Genomic DNA, 24,714 nt, shown 5'->3' on the forward strand with positions numbered 1-24,714 from the left:
ACTCCTCCTGGGACCTGCTCCTCTTGGGGATCTATACCTCCTGGGGGATGCTCCTTCTGGGGAGTTACTCCCCCTGGGGACTGCTCCTCCTGGAGATCTACTCCTCCTGGGAGCTGTTCCTCTTGGGGATCTACTCCTCCTGGGAGCTACTCCTTCTGGGGATCTACTCCTCCTGGGGACTGCTCCTCCTGGGGAGCTACTCTTCCTGGGGATCTACTCCTCCTGGGAGCTGTTCCTCTTGGGGATCTACTCCTCCTGGGAGCTACTCCTTCTGGGGATCTACTCCTCCTGGGGACTGCTCCTCCTGGGGAGCTACTCTTCCTGGGGATCTACTCCTCCTGGGAGCTGCTCCTCTTGGGGATCTACTCCTCCTGGGGGCTGCTCCTTCTGGGGGCCTGCTCCTCCTAGGGGGCTTCTCCTTCTGGGAGCTACTCCTCCTGGGGGGCTACTCCTCCTGGGGCCTGCTCCTGCTGGGAGTCTACTCCTCCTGAGGGGCTGCCTCAAGCAGGTGTCTACATGATGAGACACAGTAGCCTGAGCCTTCTCGGGCCTCCTTTCTCCCAACTTCCCCCAAACTTGTGTTCGCCCTCCCTCACCCTCCCTAGTCCCCAGGATCTTCAACCCCTCCAAACCCAAACCTGCCATATTGGAGATCTGTATCAAAGGGAGCTTGGAATCCTGAAGAAGATGAGGTGAGAGGGGAATCCTGAACCCTGGCAGCAGGAACAGAGGCTGGAGAGTGAGAAAGCTGAAGAGCGCAGGAAGACTGAAGAGGCAGAGAAGGCTATGGCAGGGAGACCACACAGAAAAGGAATGAGATGTCTAGGATGTGGAGATAAAACCGCCCCTCTTGTTAAGTCCCTCTAAAGCAAGGACCCGTGCTTCTGAATCCAAACCCTGCACAATACTGCCATGCTGTCTGGGGAGATCCAGACAGCCCAAACTACCACAGTTAAGTTCACGTGATTGAGAGCGTATACAGTACTGCTTCAGGAACACCCAGAAATGTCTCCAGCTCACCTACAGCTGTTCATTCTTGTCAGGTGCAGCCACTCGAAACCAGGATATGAAGGAGAGATTTGCTTGGAGGTGAAGGTGAGAATGATTTCTCAGATTTGGGGAACTGAAGACCTCTAGCCTATCTAGACCTCTCCACCACCACCAGCATCAGAATTACTTAATGCGCTTCCTAACAGGGCAGATTCCTGAGCCCCCTTCCTCTGGCAACTTATTAAATCAGAGACTGGTGGGGAGTAGGGGGAAGACTCCCTATTCTAACCATCTGCCTAGACTATGTTCAGTTCATCAGACTAGAGACAACTACTCCACCTCTAGCTCCTACCCTGGTACCCAGTTTCCTGTCATCCTCTCTCCCAGCCCAACCGCTAAGCTAGCTAAGAAATTTCATTCCCTACCATACCCCCGATGCCCATCTCCATGGTTATGCCTTGTGGTCAGGGCAGAAACCCCACTACTGATCTATCCAGAAGGGGGGGCCAGGGATCCAAAACACTGATTTCTCCTGTATGTGTGGGTTGTCCACACTTCCAAGTGCCACCAAGAGGGGAGGATCAAATCAAATCCCTTTTCTTGGCTCTGCATCTCAATCTTAGATGTCATGGGAAAGAAAGGGAGCATACAAGCCATTTTCATGAAATTGTGCTTATTTGGAGGAACTCCCTGGTTGTTCAGTGGTTAGACCTCTGTGCTTTCACTGCTGAGAGCCTGAGTTCAATCCATGCTGGAAGAACTAAAATCCCACAAGTTGCATGGTACAGCCAAAAAAAAAAAAAAAAAATCATGCTTATCTGGGGTAACTTGGGGGCATGCTGATGAAGTTTGGATGGGCACTGAAAACCCCCCACACCATCCCTTAGCACCACCTCTGCCAAGTTTCTTAGGCCTCCATTTCCAGGGAGACCTTTGCATTACCCTAGTCCCCTCCTTTCTGCCCCCACCTGACCTGGCCCACGGATATTCAACTATCGTAGCCCCCACTGCCTGCTGCCAGCTGGACTAAGAAGACAGGCTGCTTGCTGATACCACTGTCTACTGCACCCAGCGTTTCCCAGCCTCAGCCACAGTGTCATGGTCATGGTGACTGCTGCATGATGAATAGGAAGAAGCAGACAGGCTGAGGGAGGGGGCTCAGGTCACTCAGCTTCCCATGAAGTGGAAGGACCCCCCCTCCAGGGTGGAACAGAAGGTGCCTCACGCTCTAAGAAGAACCAAATGGGGAGAGGGGTGAGTGTGGGTCCATCCTGCTTTGGTCCCTTCACTTTGCAGTCATGTGTCCTCAGGCCACGTTCCATGAACTGCTCCATGTCCTGGGTTTCTCTGGATGGCTCTTTCAGACATGGAGGGAGGGACTGTCTGAATGAGGGCAAGGTCCCCCCATACGTCAGCCAGAGGGAATCACTGATATCTCACTGACCCCTTCCTTCCAACTCTCCCTCACCCTTCTGAAGTTTCCCTCTCATGTACCATCTCTTTCAGTCTTAGAGAGAACTGTTCTACAAAGCAAGTGACAAGGCGAGATGAGTGGAAACAGCTGCTTTCCACCACAGCCTGGCCAAGCACTTGGAACTGTAGGAGGCTCACTGGGTGCTTCCTTGGAAGAAGCAGTGAGAATGAGAACAGCTTAGGGTCATGGAAGGAACAGGGAGCAGTCAAGTGCTACCTCCTCCTGTGGGGCCCTTTGTCTTCACACTGGGAAGTCTGACTACTCCAGGACTATAAATGACTGCTACCTATGGCAGTGCCCAATGTCCTAGGCTTGACCCAATCACTTGCTGCCTTCAAAGACTCAGGCTGAGGCCTCCCTGGTGGTCCAGTGGTTAAGAACCCACCTTCCAATGGAAGGGACACTGGTTCGAACCCTAGGTCAGGAAGATCCCACATGGCACAGAGCAACTAAGTCAGTGCACCACAGCTACTGAACCAAAACTCTATAGAGACTTCGAGCCACAGCTACTGAAGCCAGTGTGCCTAGAGCCTGCGCTCGAAAGAAAAGCCACCACTATGAGAAGCCTGAGCGTAACAACTAGAGTAGCTCCCGCTTGTCGCAACTAGAGAAAGCTGTGTAGCAACGACGACCTACTACAGCCAAAATGTTAAATCAGTAAATCTTTGGGAAAAAAAAGACTGGGGCTGGGACCAGGTCAACCACAGCACAGCGGAGGTGCTGTTTTGGGGCTGGGTGAGAAATAAGGGAGGATTGCAGACGGCACTTATGACTCAAGTCAGCTTGTGGAGAGGTTGCAGGGGGTTATCTGCTGCTCAAGTGGAATAGAAACTGTAAGCATGGCTGTCCTTGAGGGATTGGGGGGGATTCATTTGTTCTGAGGCCTCTTTGTCTTCCTCTCTCTCAGGGCCTGGCCTGGAATTTGGCCCTGTGACCACCTGTGGGACTGGCGCCCCAGGCTTCTTCTGTACTGGCCGATGTGCAGGTGCCGCGGGGCTGAGAGGCTGCACAATTGTCCGTCATACTCGTGTCATTCTATCATCCCCCACACACAGCAGACTGGGCTGCCACTACCTGCGCCTGGATAAGTGAAGCTGCTCCCCAGACCCCACGCTGGAAGGCCCCTGAAGGTTCAAGCCCTTGATCAGTGGGGTGGGTGGACTAGAGAAAGGGGAATGAAACAGAATGGGCCAGGAGAGAAGTCGCCTTCTGAGGCATCTGGACAAACATGGTTCTACCCTCTGCCCTGCCCTTCAGAGTGAATGCTGAAAGAAGGGAAATGGATTCCCACCTGGGGCAGAGAATCCCCATAGGGAGATCTACCATCCTTAGAGTCGGTGCTTCCTTGCCAACCTCACTTCACAGCTGCTCCCTGGGGATGAGACCAGACATCCCTCTCAGATGCCACATGTCAAGGAAGCAGAGCTCACTGGCTGCTGCTGTTTACATCAATGCTTAGAAAGGGCAGTGTACAAAGTGCAGGCAGAGGGATCATCCTGGGCCCCATGCCTTCCAGGAAAGGCTATTCAGATGAGTATCAGAAGTGGACTAGCTGCAGCACACTGGCAAAAAAGTTTGAAGTGCTCTTATGGTAGTACCACACAACGTGTTTTTATGTACATTTTAAAAAAATTATTATTGGAGTATAGTTGTTTTACAGTACTAGTTTCAGGTGTACATAGAGCAACATTGAAAACATAGTGTTTCAGTATTTTTATAGATTATACTCCATTTAAAGTTACTATACAATTTTGGCTCTATACATTGTGCTGTACAATATATCACTGTAGCTTATGTATTGATGCTCATTCATTTTTTACTAAGTACCCTACTGAGTCCATGACTCTGATTTACAATGAACATTTTCCTTAGAAGGAGGGCTTGAGTAGGTAACTGAGGCTATAACTATGCCCTACTACATATTTCCTTGCAGATACCTGGCTATTATGATCTTCTGTCCTTCGTGTTGGTTGTGTTAGACTAATGAAGTTACCAATGCTATTACTTACAAACCTGTAAGTCTTTCAATCCAAGACCTGTTATTCCAGCTGTCTTTAGGATTAGTTGGGCCCCCAGGAGACTCCCTGAAGGAAGAGTGAGAAACACTGACAGAAGCAGCACTACAGGCTCTAGTGAGCAGAGAAGGCACTGACAGGTAAAGAGATGCTTCCGGCTAAGGCTTTATACAGGGGGCCAAAGAGAATGCTGAAGTCCTTTACTTCATAATCCTCTTCTGAAGACCTTCCCATTCATCACACACCTGGCCTGCACCTGTTTCATGAGATATACTCTTTCAGGGACTATACTTCCATTAAGAGATCCAAGTGTCTAGAAAAAAGAAAAAAAGAGAGATCAGTCCTTTTAGGTGCTATATCCACAGCCCCTTGATTACCACTAGTCTGGTGTTCACTGCGCATATGTGGAAATCTCCTGGCTGCCAAGAGTCTTCCGTTGGTATGCTGACCTTGACTCTCCAGAAGAAACCTCTAGAAGTATCATTATGAAGGAGCCACCCTTACCATAAAATACAGCAAGTAACAGCAAGTAAGGTAACATTCCAAGGAGTCTTCTTTTAAATTCCTGGAATCTAGGTATTTAAAATTGTATTGATTAAACACACATTTATACATATACTGTCCTATGTACTGCTGAGCTGTCACTTCAGTCATGCCCGACTCTGCAATCTATCAACTATAGCATGCCAGGCTCCTCTATCCATGGGCTTCTCCAGGCAAGAATACAGGAGTCGGTTGCCATGCCCTCCTCCAGGGGATCCCAGCCCAGGAATCAAACCCACATTGCCTGCATTTTCAGGCAGATTCTTTCCCGTTGAGCCACCAGTGATTATTCAAAATTGTATTTCTGAAAACAAGGATCCCTAACATGTGGCCTATTACTATGGGACACCTCTCCCCTTAACAATAATGGAGTTTACCCATCTCTAGGACATAGGGCTCCTAGTCCCCTTTTCTCTTAATGAAATTTTTTTTTGCCTGCACTGCCTCGCTTTTGGGATCTTAGTTCCCTGACCAGGGATCAAATGTGGGTCCCCTGCAGTGGAAACAGAGTCCTATCAACTAGAGCACCAGGTCATCATCACCATCTTAAGCATGACCAATGCACCTTGCCTAAACACCATTGTCTAGCTCTTCCCCTAAGTCATTTCCCTTGCTGCCAAGTTCTCCTTCCAACAATCCAAGTTCCTGGCAGTCTTGGATCTTGGTCTCATTCATTTCAGGTTGTGTATACCCTCTTATTGATTTCCTGTTCAGCTTACCATTTAGGAGATCTAGATATTAAAATAAAGGTAGGAAAAAAAAATTAGCTGAGTGAGAGAGGGTCTGAGGGAGTTCTGAGTGAGGGAAGGTCTGAAAGAGTGTCAAGGGAGCAAAAGAAAAAAAAAACATAAATAGGAGTAACTTCAAAAAAAATAGAAATAAAAATAAAGGTAAGACCCTTCACCACCTAGTGATTATTACAGGCCACATTACTACCTCTACATTCCTAGATTTTGGTTATTTCGGACCATAATTCTTTCATGACCCATCAAGTTCTCTCCGTGGGATTCTGTCCAATGTTGTTTTTCCTGTGGATGCACTGGGAAGCATGGCCTATCAGAAAGAAGCTACTCTTCAGGTGGGACCTCCTGCCCTTCTATCATTCACCAGAGCTCCAGTGCACAACAGGGGGCCCAGTGGAGGGATCAGAAGGTGTGATGTTACCTGGAGCATGACAAGGGTTACGCAGAGATGATTTCTTATGAGACACTGGATGGAAAGCTGATCTAATGTCTATACTTAAGTTCTACTTTTCTCAGAATGCCTCTTTCTCTGTATATCAACATTACACTAGCCCTGCAATGAAAAAAAAAAAGTAGAGACTTACGGTTCTGAAAATTCGTTCTTTATTTTGATATAAAAAAATAAATCCTTCAGCGTATAAAGAATGTTACTTGTTTTCATATTGTTGTAAAGCAAACTTACAAGATAGGAACATCTGCTATCAGTTCAAAAGATGCCACACTTTAGAAAAAAAGTCACTGCTACTTGGATTCAACAAACATCAGGGTAGAGGAACAATTATTTCTGTCTCCTGATTTTTCCATAATTTTACTAAATCATCACTAGGAAAGCTAGTAGTGGGGATGTTACAAAATTATGCCAGAATTTGGTAATGACGGTGAAACCGGCCATTCAAGTCCAGCTAGGTCATGACCTTGTACAAATGCTCTACTTGATACACTACAGGCCGGGCTGGTGATAGATTTGAGTTATAACGTATAGATTCCTTTCAGTTACAGTTGCAAAGGAAGTCTTTAAATTCTTGAAGTAAGCTAGGAAGCAGGCTGCTGATCTGGATTTGCTCAGATGGAAGACACTTACAGCAGGAGTCCAGTTGACAGGCTGTTGAAATCACCAGGCCTGTGCTTGTCAGGTAGTTTCAGGCAGCTGATCGGGACACCATCTCCAGATCTTTGAGTGATACATTTGAAGTCCTCATGGTAAAGCTGTGGCCATGGCTGCATTAGCTCTGGCTATTATCTTTTTTTTTTCTTTGATTTTTAATATCATTCTTTACCAGCTGTAGCAGCCACTGCTTGGTAAAACTTTGCCACAAAGTCTGGCTCACTGACCTCTAGCTGCCTGACAAATTCATTGCGTTCCTGCTCAGCCCAACCTCGAAACCACTGATCCCAAAGACGTAGCTGGCACTCAAAGATACAGGGTGGTCGGTTTGCCCCGACACACCAAGTTGCTCCAGACTTTCCAGCAGTGGCTGCAATTTTCCCGGTACTGCCTTAGCTACCAGGTCCCGAAAGAAACGTCACGCTGAGGACCTGACCAGCAGGCAAACCAGTGAAGAATACACTTCATCTCCTGGGAAGTGATGTAAGACATTGGGGGAGGAGAAGAGTTAGAAATATTGTCTGGTACTGGGGGTAAGGGAGAAGGGAAGGATAGCGGCACTGAAGTGGAAGATGATTCCAGTGGCATCCTGAAACATAAAAGCACTGTTATGTACTCTCTGGATAGAAAAACGAAAATAAAGCTTCCCAACAACATGGAATCTTACAACACTCAACCAGCATCTATTATTTTTCACCAATTTGGTTTACAGAAAAACAACAGGGTCCTTTATTTATTATCCAACTATCTTACAGAAAGCACCCAAGAATAACTTCATTTCATATCTGCCAACTTTCCTCTCTTTTTTTTGTTTCCATGGATTTACATGTATTCCCCATCCCAATCCCCCCTCCCACCTCCCTCTCTACTGGATCCCTCTGGGTCTTCCCAGTGCACCAGGCCCGAGCACTTGTCTCATGCACCCAACCTGGGCTAGTGATCTATTTCACCCTAGATAATATACATGTTTCGATGCTGTTCTCTCTAAACATCCCATCCTCGCCTTCTCCCAGAGTCCAAAAGTCTGTTCCGTACATCTGTGTCTCTTTTTCTGTTTTGCATATAGGGTTATCGTTACCATCTTTCTAAATTCCATATATATATGTGTTAGTATAACTTTCCTCTTTTTTAAACCCATTACCCTCCCCAACCACTGCCTCCCTCCATCATTCCTACAAAGAATCTAAAAATAACCAAAGCATCCCTTGTTCATTCTTTCCCACCTAATTCTATGTTCCAGGTTGAGTAAAGAAAAAAACCAATGATTAATACTGGTCTAATACATCTTCCCTAAAATGAAAAAAAAGGTACACATTTTTAAATTTACCAAGCAGCTGGTCAAGACCCAGATGCTAATCATTCCTGAGCTATCAACAGTACATTAAAAAAAGAAAGAAAGAAAAAATCTTATACAGTGAAAGAGCCTTCTCTGCAATGTGCATGTAGCCTCTGAAATAAGAACTTTATAAATGTATTATTTTCTTATATTTCCTGTAAAGCGTCAGGAAAAACTGAAGAGCAGAGTTAGTGAGGGTGCCTTGTCCAAAATGAGGTAACAGTAAGAAAAACAGAAGCAGCAGCCAATTCTTTTTTTCAGGACTGAGAAAACGGTCTAGCTAGTTGGTTTGCTGGCTTAGGGACCTAAGAAGTGTTATACTGCTGTGACAATTCATGTATGAACACTTTCCTTCGTGTTTAATGGAATACCTATTGACGACCGGCCTTAGCATCACTAATGCAACTGGGAGGTCAACCAGCCTTTCTCAAATCCCACAGTTTGAGTCTCAATGAAAAGAAACTACTTGTTTACGACACATTTTACTGTTTGTGTTTCTGCTGCTCTAAGCTGGAGCGTATCTACTGACAAATGAACCCAGAAGAAATTAAGACCAGTTCACTATCAAAACAGATCAAGGAGGTTGCTTTTTCAGTGGCCCTACAAAAAGCAATTCCTCCTAAAGGAATTTTATTCTCTTTTCAGAGAAAGGGAGAACTTTTCCCGAGTCTTGCGACATAGCTTCCATGGCAAGTTCAAGTTTAATGATCAAGAATTAGTTCATAGGCTAGGTCTAAAGACACGATGCTGCCACCTTCCACTTTGGAGGCCACGGAACCTGGCACTCCGAGGTCCCAAAGAGCAACGTAGCCCTAGATGGGAGTGGCGGAGATTCGGCAGATGGAAGGCGGTAGCTGTATCCGTAGGAGAGTTGGAGGCTTGCCACACTAAGGGTAGCACGCAAACACTGAGTCTGACCCGGCCCAAGGAGGGAGGTACTTCTACCCCGCTTACCTCCCCTTTTCTCTCACAGGGCGCTCGGAGACCGTCACAACAGGGTTTAGACTCCAACTATCGCCGCCGCTTCCATGTTTCCTGAAAACCCTAAGTTGGGCCAACCCGGCAGCCCACGCACTTCCGGTCCCAGACCCGCCCCAAACACCCAAGCTCCTCAGCGCCTCAGCCTTAGGTCCGGAGATAGCCGAATAATTCCGATTATGGTTAGGCCAGAGTCGACAGCTTCCGAACGGGTTCGATTCAAAACCTCGGTAAGACGAAGAGAACCGAGCTCTGAAAGCAGACTGCGGGAGGGGGGAGTGGCTGGGAGGATGGAAAGAACCAATTGGTGCCGATGTGCAGACGGAAACACCCGAGCACTTCCGGAGGAACCCGGGGAGTTCTGAGTGGTAATCGAGGGGTTGACTATGGCAGTGGGCGGGGCCAACTCGGTACGTTCGAAGGGCGTTGGCGGAAATTACCGAAGATGCCCGAAGCCGTCGGGACGGACCCGAGTACCTCACGCAAGATGGCGGAGCTGGAGGAGGTGACTCTGGACGGGAAGCCTCTACAGGCGCTGCGGGTGACCGACCTGAAGGCCGCACTGGAGCAGCGAGGCCTAGCCAAGAGCGGGCAGAAGAGTGCCCTGGTCAAGCGGCTCAAAGGGGTAAGGAGACGGCGTTGCCGGGGTGTCGGAGGGAAGCGGACCCGGTAGAGCCGAGGCTCTGCCGCGGCGCAGGCGCAGTGTTCGGGCTCGGCGCGAGCGAGCTCAGGCCGCCAGCGCGAGCCTTCGGATCCGCGCGCACGGTGGTTGGCGAGGCTCGCGCTGGAGTAGAAATAGCGCCGGTTCCCGCCTTAACGGTAGCGGCGCGAGCCCAAAATGGGAGGGTGCGCGCTACTCTCCTGAAGTGTCTTAAGCTCCTTCCTTCTTCCCCCACCCCCTCCTTGTTTGTGTCTGTGGTTTCGGCGCATGCGCTGCAGAAGGAGTTAAATCCCACTACAACCACCGGCGTTGCTGGCCTAAGGGGGGCGAGTTGGGCTGGGTCGGAGTTAGGGGTATAGTTGGCCGGAGGTTGATGGTGTTGTTATCGGTATCCGAATGAATAGAATTGGCGTAGGGCAAAAATGTCTGCTTGATTAGGTTAGGAGGTGAGATGAAGAGAAATCTTGATTTGAAGGGATTTGGTTAGGCAGAGGTGTATATTTTATACGGCATCATCCAGAAACAATTTGGGTGGGTAAGAGTTTGGTGAATATTGATGAGAGGTGAGGTGGGCTGGTATGTATTGGGGGATTTGAATCTGCTTGAGTAGGTTAGGGTGGGATTGCAAAGAGGAAGACGGATGAATTGGTGTGTTTGGAGGGACGGTGAGGATCTCTTGGTTTTAATTTGGGTTAATTAGGATACGTGACCAGTAGTACGGTTTGGGGCTGGGTTGGCTCAAGGGTTAAGTTGGCAGATCGTTGCTTACACTGAAGCTGACAGTTTCGTGTGTGTGTGTGGATTGGATCAGAACATTATTTACAGAGTCTGTGTCATTTTGTTCTGTAGCCTCTGAAATTTTTATAAATTTGGTAAATCTAGTTGCCACTCTTTTGGAAACAATACAAGTTCACTTGAGTAGATCTAATCCTGGGCAACTGATCATTCACTCAGGCCAAAATCATGTTGGCTTCATGTATTTGAACCTGGTTTGAGTATTTGAAGTGAAGGGCCAGATTTAGAAGGAACACTAGTCAGAAGTGCAGAAGACAAGAGCGATTGTAGTACTGGTTCTGTCACTGTCAGATTTTATTGCATAGCCAGATTTCCTCAATATGCCTGCATTTTACATCTGTACATTTGGTAGCAGTAACCATGGCTACCTTTAAGGGTCTTCTGAAGATGAATGAGAAAAGTATTAGTAAAGGGTATTTAGGTCCTTGGAAAAGTACAGTTTTAAGTGTGTATGGTTAGTCATTGCATTTGATGAAGAGATTGGGGGAGGGGTATTTTTTGCTTTTGTTTTTCCTGGTTTCTGACTTTTGCCTTCTTTATACCAGGCTCTAATGCTAGAAAATTTACAAAAACACTCAACCCCGCATGCTGCATTCCAGCCAAATTCCCAGGTAAGAAAGAAGGTTCATTGCCAGGGTTGGACTCTGAATGCGCAGAGACATGGAAGGACATGATGTTGTATGTTTGATGCTTGGTTTTTCACCAGTATTTTCCTAAGTTCCTTGGGTTGAAAATGTTTTTGTACTGGGACAACTGAATTCTAATAAAGAATTCAAGAATCAGAAGAGCTGTAAGTTAAATTTCTGATTCTTGAAATGGTGTATGCAGAAAGATGTGGTTCCAGTTGATTAAGTGGAGTGCAAGGGTCTGAAGTCATTTATTTGACATTGATTTGAGAGAAGTAGTTGATGTCCTTGTAGATATGAAGTAGACAGTCACCATGGCAGTATAGGAAAATACCTCCTGATCCAAGAAGAATTCTTGTGTTGACATTTTCTAAGAAATTTTCTAAGAAATCAGTCCTTTGGAGATCATCCACCATTATCATATTAACTATGCAGTCACTCCTAAGCATTGTTAATTGCTCTGTTACTGAGGGCAAGAAACTTAACCTTCGGAGACCTTGATTTCCTTAGTTTCCCTGTATGTAAGATGAGAGAAGGTTGAACTAGATCCATAGTTTTATAACTGCTGAGTTTTTGTGGAGATGCTTTTGGAGGCTTCCTATAGGAAATTTCTTCCCAAGTGAGCAGGAGTTCACATTCCCCTCCTAAGCTAGATTAGCATTGAGTTTCTGCATAAGATTTCTTTGAAAGAAACCATTCCCAGTTTTTTTTTTTAAGTGTTAGACTACGTAGTCTCTTAAGATTCTTTTCAGCTTTACCATTTCCTCATTATAGTGTGTCATGCACTTAAAGGAAAAATCCAGGTCTTTGTTAGTGCAATGGTGTGCAGCTCCAGTACTAGATGAAATCCCAAGATACTGTGGAAAAGCAAGAGAGCTTTTCTATTCCCTTGTTACTAGCTCATTAAGCTGAAAGTATCATAATCTAACTAGCTTACAGAGGTTTAGTTAAGTATTTTAGCAAACATAAGAAACTGCGTGTTAATCAGTTTACCATTCTATTCCTTTTGCCCATTACATTTTTGTCTTTGAAGTTTTGCTTTTATTAACATAGGATTTTTGCAACAAATACTTATATTCTCTAATACTTTCAGCCCACACTTGATCAGTGTCCAATGACTACCAAGAGACTTATCTCTATTTTAGGTGAAAATAAACTTTTACCATCCTTAGGAAAGATGAGTAATGACATAAAAAGTATTCAGGTTTTTTTCCTTTTCTGGAGTTCTAATAGGACTTGCTAAGCAAGAAGGTTCTTGAGAGGAGGACTTGTGAAGAAAAAGCTGCAGGGCTAAAGAGTGACATGAGAGTCCTGGATTTTAAATATTGTCACCAAAGGTTTCTTCTCACCCAAAGAAGATGGAATTAGAACTCTGTCTAAATGCTGAATGGACATCCCTTTTCTTAGTCTCTTGCTTTCAGGCTTTTAAGTCTGGTATTGAATTTTGGAGATGTTTAAATGTTTCCTGAATAGGTAGAGATTGATCTTTTGTGTCAACTAAAGATAAATTAGTATGAACTAGTGTTTTTTCCCTTCAGCTTTTTGTATTATTAAAAGGAAAAATTAGATTAGATTATCTAAAAATTTAGTTTAAAAGACATAGTTTTATAGGAGTTTCTTTTTTAAATTATTTGTGCATCACTGGTTGGTTGGGAACTGAATATTTAAAATAAAAGATTATGTGTGCAGTTCCTCTTTTTGCCATCTTTTGTGAATCATAGGGCTATATATTTTGGTCCTCAACTTAGGAGTAGCTTAGAAAAGGGCCCTCCAGTATTATCTTTCTTGGGTCCAGATATAATCCTTTGCTCCGTGGAATTTTCTACCTAGCCTTTTCCTGGTTTGCTTTTCTAGACTATCTCTTTCCATTTCTTCTACGCAGATTGGCGAGGAGATGAGCCAGAACAGTTTCATAAAGCAGTATCTGGAAAAGCAGCAGGAGCTGCTTAGGCAGCGTTTGGAACGTGAAGCTCGAGAAGCTGCAGAACTTGAAGGTAAGTCCAGACTGTTGCTTCTCACATGGAGTCCTTCCTTCTTACTCCTGTCACCGAGTAGATGGGCCTATTTCACTAGGCAGTTTCAGGAATATAAGTCAGGCTGAAACTGCCAGTTACTTGCTTCGGTAGTTTATGGATCCAAGTGAGTTACTCTTTACGTTTTGTCAGGGAAGAAGATACTTAATTTGACTTATCTTGTTAGAAGAGGATTCCTGCCAACAGGAAAAGTTATACGTAAATTAAGCTATCCTTTGACGTATTAGACTAGAAAAACCAGGGAGTTTTTCTCTATGTACAGTGCTCTCTTTAGTATATACTCTGTATCCATGACTTTGCCTGACGTCCTTCACTCCTCTACATATTCCCACATGCTGAGCCCTTCACTCCCTCCCTGCCCCGACCCAATCTGTACTTTGCAGAAGCTTCAGCTGAGTCGGAGGACGAGATGATCCATCCCGAGGGAGTGGCTTCCCTGCTGCCTCCTGACTTTCAGAGCAGCCTGGAGAGACCAGAGCTGGAGCTCAGCAGACATTCACCCAGTACGTATCTCCCTCCCCACTGCGCTGTTTTGACAATCTTGCGTAGTTGGTGGGGGGAGGTAGTTACACCTCCTTTCATGCTAAGCTTCCATTAAAGTCCCAGGGCAGTTCTGTGACAGTGTTATTTGACATCTGTTTTTCATGGAAATTATGTCCTTTTTGAATTCTGCTTTCACCTCAATGTTGTGTTAACCTCTCAGAGTATTTTATAAGGCGGTCTGATTTTTCTTCTCACCTCTATACCTCTTTGACTTCCTCTACTGTACCTCTAAATTTAGCAGCAGTCACAACTCGTTTTCATCTCTTCACCAGTTATATATATTCTGTGTCACACTTCCAGTCACACTCCCAAATGGACATCTGCAGTTTATTAATTCATTCATCAAGTTTTTACTGAGTGTCTATTATATGCTAGGCATGTGTTAGACATCAGAAATACAGTAAAAAGACAAATCACTGCTATAACGAAGCATACAGTCTAGTGAGGAGATGGACATTAAACAAATTATTACGTAATTAACTAGAGTCATGCTATGTGCTGAGAGGCAATGCAGAGTATTATGTGAGCATATTACAAGGAATTCAAACCTAATGTGTGGAATTGATTCAGGCAGGATTAATTTTTTCACATTTTAGAAAGCATTAAGCACCCACTTTTGCATAGTATCTCAAACAAAAATCTGTAAATACAGCCTTTGTCTTCTAAAAACTACCTAAGTATCCCTTTAGGAGAACATGTATATAAGACATGTGGATAGTAGGTAGATAAAGTAAGCCAGTGTGTAAACTAACAAGTATTTTGAATAATTATTAATGTTAGTGGTCATGGGGAAGGTAATCATTCCATTTTTTAAATATTTTTAGAATTCATGTTAGTTGTCAGTGTTCCTTCTCAAATAAAAATAAGCCAAAAAAATTACGTATTGAGTTCTGCTGTATACATGTCTCCATGCTGGAGTATGTGGTGGGGAGTCAGCACCTTGTATAGTCTGTTAGGGAGAGAGAAGACAATCACACAAAAAGCTAACAATAGAAGATAGTATGTGTTAAATAACATACGAGGAGTACAGACATGTGTACTGTCAGAATTCTAAAGATGAAAAATTCACTGAGGACTAGAAAGGTTATAGAGAGCTTTATTAAGGAGGTGTAGTATTTGAGCTGAGCCTTAGAAATAGGTAGGATTTGAGTTGGCACAGAGAAGACAAGAGGGTATTTTTAGGAAGGAACAGAGGCACAGGGATAGGAATAAAGGTGATAGTTAATTTTAAAGGTAATGGAGGAAGCATTGAAACTTCTTGATGGGAATATGATCTGATAAACTCTTTTGAAAAAGAGAGAACCTCTCATTGGCCTAAATGTAATCTGAAGTGAAAATGAGGAATGTCTTAAAATAGATGTAGGTTTAAAAAGCAAATAAAGATTTAGAGTGAAGAAGGTGGCCAGTCTATTCAATGTTTTGAGTCATCAGAAGGACTATGCCTGTGGCTATAATTGATGAGGGGAGAGAGGGGGCAGGTGAAAGGAAAGAGGTGAAAAATTAGAAATGAATGTAGTAAAAAAAAAGAAATGAATGTAGTAAATTATAGAGTGGTTTGGTGATTTAGTTGCTAAGTCCTATTTGACTCTTACGATCCCGTGGACTGTCGCCCGCCCAGCTCCTCTGTTCACGGGATTTTCCAGGCAAGGGTACTGGAGTGGGTTAAAGTTGGAGGGCACAACTAACAAGGGCTCTGTGTCCTCTTCTGTGTACTCTCTCCATAGACTTTTCTACCTCTGACCTTGACTAGAATATGAACTTCACTGCAGATGTGGCATAAAATTGGTCAGAGTCCTAAGTGGAGTGGTAGTTTTGGAGTTCTAGCAGTGCTTGGTTGGATCAGTAGTAATGCCTGGAATTTTCCCAGAAGTTAGGTTTGTTTCAGGTATACAGTGTCAGTCTGCTCATAGGCCAGTAAACTGTTAGGACTCCAGTTTATTTGTTAGCTTTGGATGTTTGGGGTTCCTTGTTTCGTAACATTTTGATTAAGGTTCCTAGTAACATATGGTGTTAATCAACAGTGGCACCTGAGGATTTTTTTGGGGGGGGATCCTGTTTTTTAAGAATATGAATTCCTGGTCCCTGCCCCAAGAATCTCAAGGAGTGTAAGTCCTGAGACCTTACATTTTTTAAAAGTCTCCTGGTAGTTCTGTTGATGAACTCAGTTTATGAATGACTAACTGAAAGAATAGCTTTTTGCTGTTACAGTTAATCAAGATCCTTGTCTTAGACTCCAGCAGCCTTCCATTAATGTCCTGTAGACACAGTCCCAAATTGGAAGGAAGGATTGGTTTATAAAATCCTCCCTGGTTCTCCTTCTTGACTTCTTATCTCTCCACCAGTTTCTTCAGATTTTCCTGCCCTCTATAATCAGAGGTTGCCTGGATTCCCTTCTAGGTCATAACTGGTTTTATGGAAGTCCTTATTATCTTCAGTTAATTTTTTAAAAAAAGAGACACACTTGGAAGATAGGAAAAATACTAAAACATTAAAAAATGGGCAGTCAGAATATGGATTGATTAAAAAAGGTACAAATGACCTCAGGGGGTTTTAACCAGCCTTTGGCTTACAAAGCATTTAGCCCTTATTCCTATTTCTTGTTAAATCTGGATGCTGAGATTCCACAGAAATGTTAGATATTTACTAATACAGTAAACATGAGTCAGATTTAGGTTTGGCATCCTTCTCTTAATTTCTGCTGCTTATTCATACCCAAGGATACCGTTTGGCCACAGGCTTTGCTGTGATATCTGTAGCTACCTAACTTGGGTCCTGCAGATCCTGCCGAGGGATTTGTTTTCCAGGATGAAGAAACTTCCCTCCTATCTGGCCCTTAAACTTTTTTCACTTTAATACATTCTACACTATCTTTGCTCTCCTGAAGACTTCTGGCTTTGGAATCTTAGAAATCTTACGTTCATCCTGACTTACCTTTAACTCCTGAAATGCATTTATTAACCTGTTAGCAGTATTGGTTCCACCCTTTGCTAAGGGTGCTCAGTTCCTTCAAATGTTAGTAACATCAGGCCAAAGACACTCCTGTGGCCATGTGCACATAATAGATGGCACCTTTCCCAGAATCTTGTCTGCCTCACATCAGTTCCTTACAAGGAGCTCAGAAAAATTCCTCATCTCTTTCTTATAGTTTGTATTGCTTACTAGGTTCTTGTTTTCATGTCTGAGGGTCCCCTCCAGCTGTCATTTTTGTTGTTGTTGTTTTTTGCAAAACAGTGATGTCCAGAACTTTCTGAATAACTTTTCTCAGTTTTCCCACATCTCTTTGATGACTTACTAGGCAACTGCTTCTGGAGAAGGGATTATATAGAATCCTGTCACTGCAGTTTTACAATATCAAAATAACATTATGGTCTAATAGAGTAATATGTAGCTTATAATTGATGGAGATAAAGACTATTTGCTTGTACATACTTAATTTTAAAATCATAACTCTAAGAAACTATTTTATTTGACCTGTTTAGCACATTTATGGCTAATTGTATGCATACCTTTCTTTCCTCTTCTTAAAAATCACATTTATTTATTCAGAGCATATATGTGCTTATAACACTCACTTTTTAGGTTGAAATAAAACAGCAGAGAATGTTTCGTTTCTTTTCTTTCTTTTTTTTTTTTTTTTTTAGTTCTACCAGTTTATTGCTACCAACCCATCTCCTTCCACCCTCGTGCACACATGCTCAGTCATGTAACCCCATGGACTGCAGCCCGCCAGGCTCCTCTGTCCATGGACTTTTCCAGGCAAGAATACTGGAATGGGTTGCCATTTCCTTGTCCGAATGTTTCTTATATAGAATTTGAAGTGATAAAAGCAAGTACTTGGGATGACTAGACCTGTGAATTTTTTCTGTTTATAGTATTTGAGGTGTATTGGAGAATCTCTTCTGTAGATTTTTCCTCCAGAGTATAGGATTTTATCATTTTTAAAAAGATTGTTTTATTACAAAAAGCATGTATTCTTTAGAAAAATTTTTTAAAAACTAGAAGAAAACAGGTGTTTTTATTTTATTTATTTGTTTGGCTGTGCTGCATGGCTTGTGGGATATTAGTTCTCTGACCAGGGATCAAACCTGGGCCCCAGCAGTGAAAATGCTGAGTCCTAACCACTGGACCACCAGGGAATTCCCTAGGGTTTTTCTTTTTTTAATTGGAGTATAGTTGATTAACAATGCTGTGTTACATTTCAGGTGTACAGTTTAATGAATTGGTTATACATATATCCACTCTTTTTTAGATTCTTTTCTTGTAGAAGTCCATTAAACAGGTTTTTAAATCACCATAAGTCCCACAAACTAAAATAGCAGTAACTGATATTTTGGTGTAGAATTTTCTTTTCTTTGTAGATAAGTTTAAGAAATGTGCAATATTTAAATTTTTACCTTCCCTCTAATTTTTTTTTTTTTTAATTCTTGAGCATCTGGATAGTGTTTTTGTTGTTGTTTTTTTCAAGATTTTTTTTTTTTTTTGGAACAGTTTTAGGTTCACAGCAAAATTGCTAGGTACAGAAATTTCTCGTGTGCCCTCTACTCTTTCCACATATGCATAGCCTCTCTCATTATCAACATTGCACACCAGAGTGGTACATTTCTTACGATGTGTGAATGTTCACTGACACATCATAATCACTGAAGTCTATAACTTGCTTTAGGGTTCACTTTTGATGTCTTTCTGTGGGTTTGGACAAATGTATAATGACATGTATCCATCATTAGAGGGTATTTTCACTGCCCTAAAACTCTTCTGTGCTCTACCTGTTTGTCTGCCTTTTTTAAAATTTCTTGTTAAACTACAATAAATCAGCTTCTTTCCCCTATGTGTGCAAAAAAGTCTTTATTCTCTAACTTAGATATGAAATGGTATATATTCAGAGATCCTGTTAATCAAGTGATCATGGAATAAAGTTTTATAAAGTATATGCAGTCTTCTAGTTCATTTTGTAAGTTTCTTTTAGTTACAGAAGCCAAGACTAGTTCAGTTTAGATTGCTGAAATATAGAAATAAGAGAGAAAACTTCTCTCACACCGTCTGCTATTATTTGCACTAGTTTAAATACTGTTAGTTGTAGAACAGGTGTTTGTGCATCATTTAAACCTTTTGTACTGTATTCTACCTATCTGGAATGTAATTATCTTTAGGCTGTTTTCTAAACTGGTTCTCATCAATATTTGCATTTCTACTCCATGTAATATTTTAATACTGGTAGGAAACGTAGAGATCTTCCAGCCCCTCCCTTCCATTTTCTGTCAAGACACTGAGACCCAAATTATTCAAGTGATTTACATGGAACGTAAGTGAACATTTTTTCCAGTTTTACGTGGAGTTATTAATTGTAATGGCCTACATTGGTGATTTGCAAGCTTTCTTTTAATAGTCGAATTTGTTTTTCTTTAAAATAATCTTACCTTGAGTTCCATATATAAAACATAATTGAGAGAAGGCCTGTTTCCAGAGCCCTGTCCAGTTGGCTTGAAGAAGTTTTTAGGAACCTTGGGGCCCTGAAAATCATTTCTTTTACATAATCATGAGATTATTGTTTTACAAACCAGTGTATTTTCATGAGATTTTGGTCAAAACTAGTGGCAATAGGCAGTCCAAAAAGTCACACTGAACACAGTGAAGTCTTTAACTTTGATTCAGTGACAAAACATTTAACAGAAATAAATGTACTTTGTGATAGACAATTTGAACCCCCTGGTAGTTATTTTACATTTGTTTGAATTATTTGTAATATGTGAATTGACTTTGAGATAGTGAAACATTCCAGATGTGCATAGCAGGAATTATCAACATGTCCTGACCTTTTAGGGCTTTATGTGGTCTTTTCTTCCACATAGAGATCGGGGAAGTTAATTCAGATGTGTGTTGACCAGCTCATATGCTTTGATTGATTGAATTTTAGAAAGCAGTATTGTATGAATGTTTGTGTTTTTATTTTTATTTTTTTATTTTTTTAATGTTTGTGTTTTTAAGTCTGACTTGGTTTTATTTCATTTGATAGGAAAAAGCGCCTCTATTTCTGAAGAGAAAGGTGAATCTGATGATGAGAAACCAAGGAAGGGAGAAAGACGATCATCCAGAGTCAGACAGGTAACTCTATTGTCTCTGAAAGTATCCTTCACTTCTTTACGAAACACTTTGGATATCTCCTCCTCCTCTTTCCTCAACTTATTTTCAGAGTTGATTTCTTTCTAGCTTTGTGTATAGTCATCTTTGCTTAACATTTTTCTCATTTTGTGTTTCCTAATTTATATCTGCTTTAGCCTTCAGATTTCTAAATGAATATATAAAAATAAAACTTAATTATGAAAGTTAGCAGGCTGATCTGTATTTGTAAGTCAGCACATTATTAGAAAACAGACAATTCATTATTTAATTAAAACCTTAAAACTGTATGATATGAAAAAAAAAAACTGTATGATATGGTGTTAAGTGAACAGAATACAAAAGTATATGTATGGTTAATTATGACCTTGGAAAAATAAATAATGGGGACAAATTAAACATGTCAAAAAAAATCAAAATAATCACATTTACTGAAAATAGGTCAGGCCCACCTCCCAACACTTTCTAGATGTTTACTTTGTATTTATTTTAAAGCTTGAAATTAACAAAGGAAGTACTAGCTGTTTCATTATTGTATTTGTTTTGATTCCCATGAAGTCCATTTAGTCCAGCACGTCCGTTGTCACATTTGTTTTCTGTGTTGCTGAAAGCATATATCATTGAGTTTCTCCATCATATATGTATCTTGTGAGATACTTTTTCTCCTCTGTTGATAGTGAGCAAATATACCTTGAACTGTTGAATATCTTTTCTTTCAGGCAAGAGCAGCTAAACTCTCTGAGTGTAGCCAGGCTGCAGAGGAGGAAGAGGATCAAGAAACACCTTCTAGAAATCTGAGGGTCAGAGCAGATCGAAATTTGAAAACAGAGGAGGAAGAAGAAGAGGAGGAGGAAGAGGAGGAAGAGGAAGAGGAGGAGGAGGATGATGAGGGACAAAAATCTAGAGATGCACCAATCCTGAAACTATTTAAGGAAGAGGGAGAAGAGATACCCAGAGTAAAAGTAGAGGAGGTGACAGATGAGAGACCCCAAACTATAAGATCCCAGGAACAGGAGGGGTTAGAGAGAGGAGGGAGAGTTACAAGGTCCCAGGAAGAGGCCCGAAGAAGTCATCTAGCCAGACATCAGCAGGAGAAAGAGATGAAAACAGCTGCTCCTCTTGAAGAAGAAGAAAGAGAAATAAAATATTCAAAAGTCTTGGAGGAAAAATCCAAGTCTCCTTCCCCTCCTCGGTTGACTGAAGATGTGGCGAAGCCCCCGGTTGTGCTGCAACCAGAACAAACTGCCAGTGAGGAGGAGACTCCCCCACCTTTACTTACCAAGGAAGCATCTTCTCCATCACCTAATACACAGCTCCAGAGTGAAGAAGAAATAGAACCCATGGAAGGCCCAGCCCCTCCCGTCCTCATTCAGTTATCTCCTCCTAATACAGATGCTGAGGCCAGGGAGCTATTACTATCTCAGCATACTGTGCAGTTGGTGGGAAGTTTGTCTCCTTTGTCAGGTCCTGCAGACACCAAAGTTGAATCTCCAGTAGAGAAAGTGCCAGAGGAGAGTGTCCTGCCTCTAGTTCAGAAAAGCACACAAGCTGAATCCTCATTTCAGAAAGGTCTTGAAACTGAATCAGAAAAATCCACTCAACCACTCCCTCTAAAAATTGAGGAATTCACACTGGCCAAAGGGATCACTGAGGAAGCTTTGGAACAGAAAGAAGGCAAGAGGGCTTCTCATGCCCTTCTTCCAAGCCACAGATTGAAACAGTCAGCTGACTCCTCCTCTAGCCGATCCTCCTCCTCTTCATCCTCCAGTTCTAGATCAAGATCTCGCTCTCCTGACAGTTCAGGCTCTCAGTCTCACTCACCTCCAAGATCCAAGCAGAGAGATGCATCTGGGGCACGTGCACATGCCAACCCTCATGATAGATCCAAGGTGGGCTCCAGATCAACGTCGGAGTCCAGGTCACGTTCCCGTTCTCGTTCCCGGTCAGCATCAAGCAACAGCAGAAAAGTAAGTGTGGGAGATGTTCTGTCTGTACTGCACTGCTTTCAACCCCTACAGAGCTTATGATTTCCAGCAGGAATAGAAAAAGATTCCTTTAGTCCTCAGTTCAGTGATTGCTTTTCATTCTGCAGTCTCGTTTTCAACTCACTGGTTCTTTTTCAGTTTGATTCCTATTGATTGCAAAGAAAGGTCAGTCTGTCTACCCATTTTCTCTACTAGGCTATGAACTTCTTGAGGGTATGGTCATACCTTTTTATGTGTATATCCCAGTACCCAGCACCTAACTGGGAGTTAATAAATTTTTGGATAATCTAGGAAATAGGGAAATCACTAAGTCAAACCTAGGGATAAAAAGATCTGAAGTATTAAGTTGGAAAACCCAGTGATCTGCTGAATACATACCAAATAAAATAATTTGGCTAATGTGTTTCCTTTCTTTAGTCTCTGAGCCCTGGAGTCTCTAGGGATAGCAGCACCAGCTACACTGAAACCAAAGATCCCTCTTCTGGTCAGGAGGTTGCAGCTCCACCATTGCCACAACTACAGGTCCTTGAGCCAAAGGAGAGGACTTCCACCCCATCCTCTGTCCAAGTGAGGCGTGTGAGCCAACCTGAGCCAGCTGAAAAGCATGTGACCCAGAGGTTACAGCCTGATCGGGTAGGGTATTATGCCCCCTCCCTAGAGGGAAACAGAGGATTAGGCATGATTTTCCCTTCTGTCTTAGCTATAAAACTGAAAATGCAGTCTGGATAAAACTCAGTAGAAATGCAGAAGGGGATACCTGTTAGATTCTACTTTTATTTCCCAATTCCTGGTTAATGGAAGTTCTCCATGAGGCTGAGCAGCAGGGTTCTCATCTTCAGCGCTCTTGGGATCCGTTCTTCTTTCTGCCCAAAAGTAAGCCTCTTCTCAGTTCTCTCAAAGAAGAATTCTAATAAAATGATTGCTAGCATAGAAATTCTGTAAGCAGTATTCCATTCCACTTTTTAAAATTAAATAAATAATAGGGCTGTGTCTGGAGCTGGTACTATATATGTCGTGCTCTGCCTTTTATCAGCTCTATGTTAAAAGAAAAGGAATCAAGCAGACTTAAGTACGTTGGCTATGTTTGTTTTGCTGTGTTTGTTCTGACAGGGGAGCCCAAAGAAGTGTGAAGCTGAAGAGGCAGAGCCACCGGCTGCCACACAGCCCCAAACCTCAGAGACTCCGACCTCTCACCTACCAGAATCAGAAAGGATTCATCACACTGTGTAAGTGATACCTCTTAACTGGGATATAACTCTCCCAGATTGTAGGATAGTTCTTGGCTCCCTGGGGTTCTTTGGCTAAATCTTCACTGCATTATAAAACACAAAAGGCAGAGCTCTATCTGGACTAAGGCTAGACTTCAGTTATACTATGTTGAGAGCTGCCACTGGAACTCTTAATGTAATCTGAAAAGCAGTGGTGAGAGTAAAAGGAAACCCATTTTCTGGGATCATCTGACCAAAACAGTCAATTCCTTTAAGGAGGAAGCAGGAATTGATTCAGGTATTTTAATTCATATTTGCCAGCTGCTTGTGAGCCTGGGAACACAGTCTAATAAAGGATGTTGAAGATCTAAAAAAAAAAACCAGAAGGGTGCTGTTTTTTAGTTTTTGTGTTTTCTCTGGTTATTAGCTACCATTTTATTAACCACAGTCTATCCTAGTTACTTCTCACAGTATACAGTACAGCAAAATATGAAGTCCCTATCAAGTCAGAAGCTTATCCCTTCTGAGACCCTTGGATTGATTTTACTATTTATGCAATTAATGTGAATTTTTATTCCTTACAAATCTAGCTTTAGAAAATACTCTCATATCAAATTAGTAATTGAAATTTGTCATTCATTTGTCATGTATTACAAATTAAGATGCCATTGAACCAAAATTCTTGGCTTTGAAGTCTCATGGGAAATGACAGAGCATTGTGGAAATAAGATTGCTTACCTTTTCAACGTCAGAAAATGTCCTGAGTAGACAGTTGGCCTAACTTTGTTCCATGATTGCTTTAATAGCATTAACACTAATACTAGCAATATGATTTTCCTTTTTATATATATGTCTAGTAATGTAAATTCTTCTTAGAACTTCAGACTACCTTTTGCCTTTGATTTTGGAGGGTGGCGGGCAATGACATGATTGATATATTATCTCATTTTTTTTGAGACTTTTAACAATAGTAATGTACTCATTATATATAGCTTTTGCCTTAGGGTATACCCTCGCTGCTGTCTATTCTAATATTGTCTCTGCTGCCATCTTGTGGCCATTACATTTTTGTTTTGAAAGCTAAAAGTTCACTCTATTGCCTTTGAAAAAAGTTTTTGTTTTTCCCTTTTGGAATGGGTACATTATCCTTTGGAAAGGGGTTTTTCTTCTAGGACCTTAAAGTGAAAACCCAGCGAATTCTGAAGGTGTTCAGGATTTCCCAGCTACACCATCGATGAGGAAATGGGGTGACACCTTCCCTTTTCTATCCATCAATCAGAGATAATACCTGCCTTTCCCTCCTCCATCCCATGGAAGTACAGTATGTCTTTTCTGTACTGGCAGTTTCAAAGTATGTATTGAAAACCTGCTACTAATTGGGTCTGAGGAACTGCTTCCTGTGCCCCATGAGAATTTTATGAAAGGCTCCTTGCTTACCATAAAATCCTGTAGGTCTCTGAGATCCTGGCAACAGAGTGGCACTGTATGCTGTTTTAAAGCACCTTATTTCTGGATTTTTGCATGCAGGTCCAGGGCAAATGAACCTTGGAGTCATATACTGC

General features: G+C 42.5%; 3 protein-coding genes and 1 non-coding gene across 12 annotated transcripts in view; 2 read left to right on the top strand and 2 right to left on the bottom strand.

Annotated features, from left to right (window-relative positions):
* Positions 1 to 687: 687 nt before the first annotated feature.
* CIROP (ciliated left-right organizer metallopeptidase) lies at positions 688 to 2,841 on the top strand. The gene is given in 9 exon segments (XM_070468493.1): positions 688 to 692; positions 1,044 to 1,095; positions 1,488 to 1,518; positions 1,521 to 1,569; positions 1,984 to 2,063; positions 2,066 to 2,097; positions 2,301 to 2,365; positions 2,479 to 2,735; positions 2,738 to 2,841. Coding segments are annotated over 9 exon segments (675 nt in total).
* Positions 2,842 to 6,345: 3,504 nt separating this feature from the next.
* C6H14orf119 (chromosome 6 C14orf119 homolog) lies at positions 6,346 to 9,243 on the bottom strand. Its single transcript, XM_020909741.2, is given in 4 exon segments — positions 6,346 to 7,207; positions 7,210 to 7,290; positions 7,293 to 7,459; positions 9,161 to 9,243. Coding segments are annotated over 3 exon segments (423 nt in total). The 5' UTR covers position 7,459; positions 9,161 to 9,243; the 3' UTR covers positions 6,346 to 7,031.
* Positions 9,244 to 9,482: 239 nt separating this feature from the next.
* ACIN1 (apoptotic chromatin condensation inducer 1) overlaps positions 9,483 to 24,714 on the top strand; it is a 37,953-nt gene continuing 22,721 nt past the window's right edge. For 4 of the 9 annotated variants that reach the window (XM_070468854.1, XM_070468856.1, XM_070468855.1 and 1 more), the window contains exons 1-9: positions 9,483 to 9,809; positions 11,186 to 11,251; positions 13,149 to 13,260; positions 13,683 to 13,802; positions 19,061 to 19,144; positions 19,856 to 19,944; positions 20,679 to 21,926; positions 22,362 to 22,577; positions 23,055 to 23,170. In XM_070468854.1, coding sequence (XP_070324955.1) covers positions 9,498 to 9,809; positions 11,186 to 11,251; positions 13,149 to 13,260; positions 13,683 to 13,802; positions 19,061 to 19,144; positions 19,856 to 19,944; positions 20,679 to 21,926; positions 22,362 to 22,577; positions 23,055 to 23,170 — 2,363 coding nt within the window. In that variant the 5' untranslated portion in view covers positions 9,483 to 9,497. Of the gene's footprint in view, positions 9,810 to 10,116; positions 10,292 to 11,185; positions 11,252 to 13,148; positions 13,261 to 13,682; positions 13,803 to 19,060; positions 19,145 to 19,855; positions 19,945 to 20,678; positions 21,927 to 22,361; positions 22,578 to 23,054; positions 23,171 to 24,714 lie in introns of those variants that run through there. The other 5 variants (XM_020909654.2, XM_020909673.2, XM_020909675.2 and 2 more) reach the window with 3 other exon arrangements.
* On the bottom strand, positions 17,907 to 17,978 carry TRNAE-UUC (transfer RNA glutamic acid (anticodon UUC)). The gene has a single exon. It is a non-coding gene; the product is annotated as a tRNA-Glu (tRNA).

Source organism: Odocoileus virginianus, chromosome 6 (genome assembly GCF_023699985.2).
Source record: "Odocoileus virginianus isolate 20LAN1187 ecotype Illinois chromosome 6, Ovbor_1.2, whole genome shotgun sequence".
In the NCBI taxonomy this organism is placed as follows: Eukaryota; Metazoa; Chordata; class Mammalia; order Artiodactyla; family Cervidae; genus Odocoileus; species Odocoileus virginianus.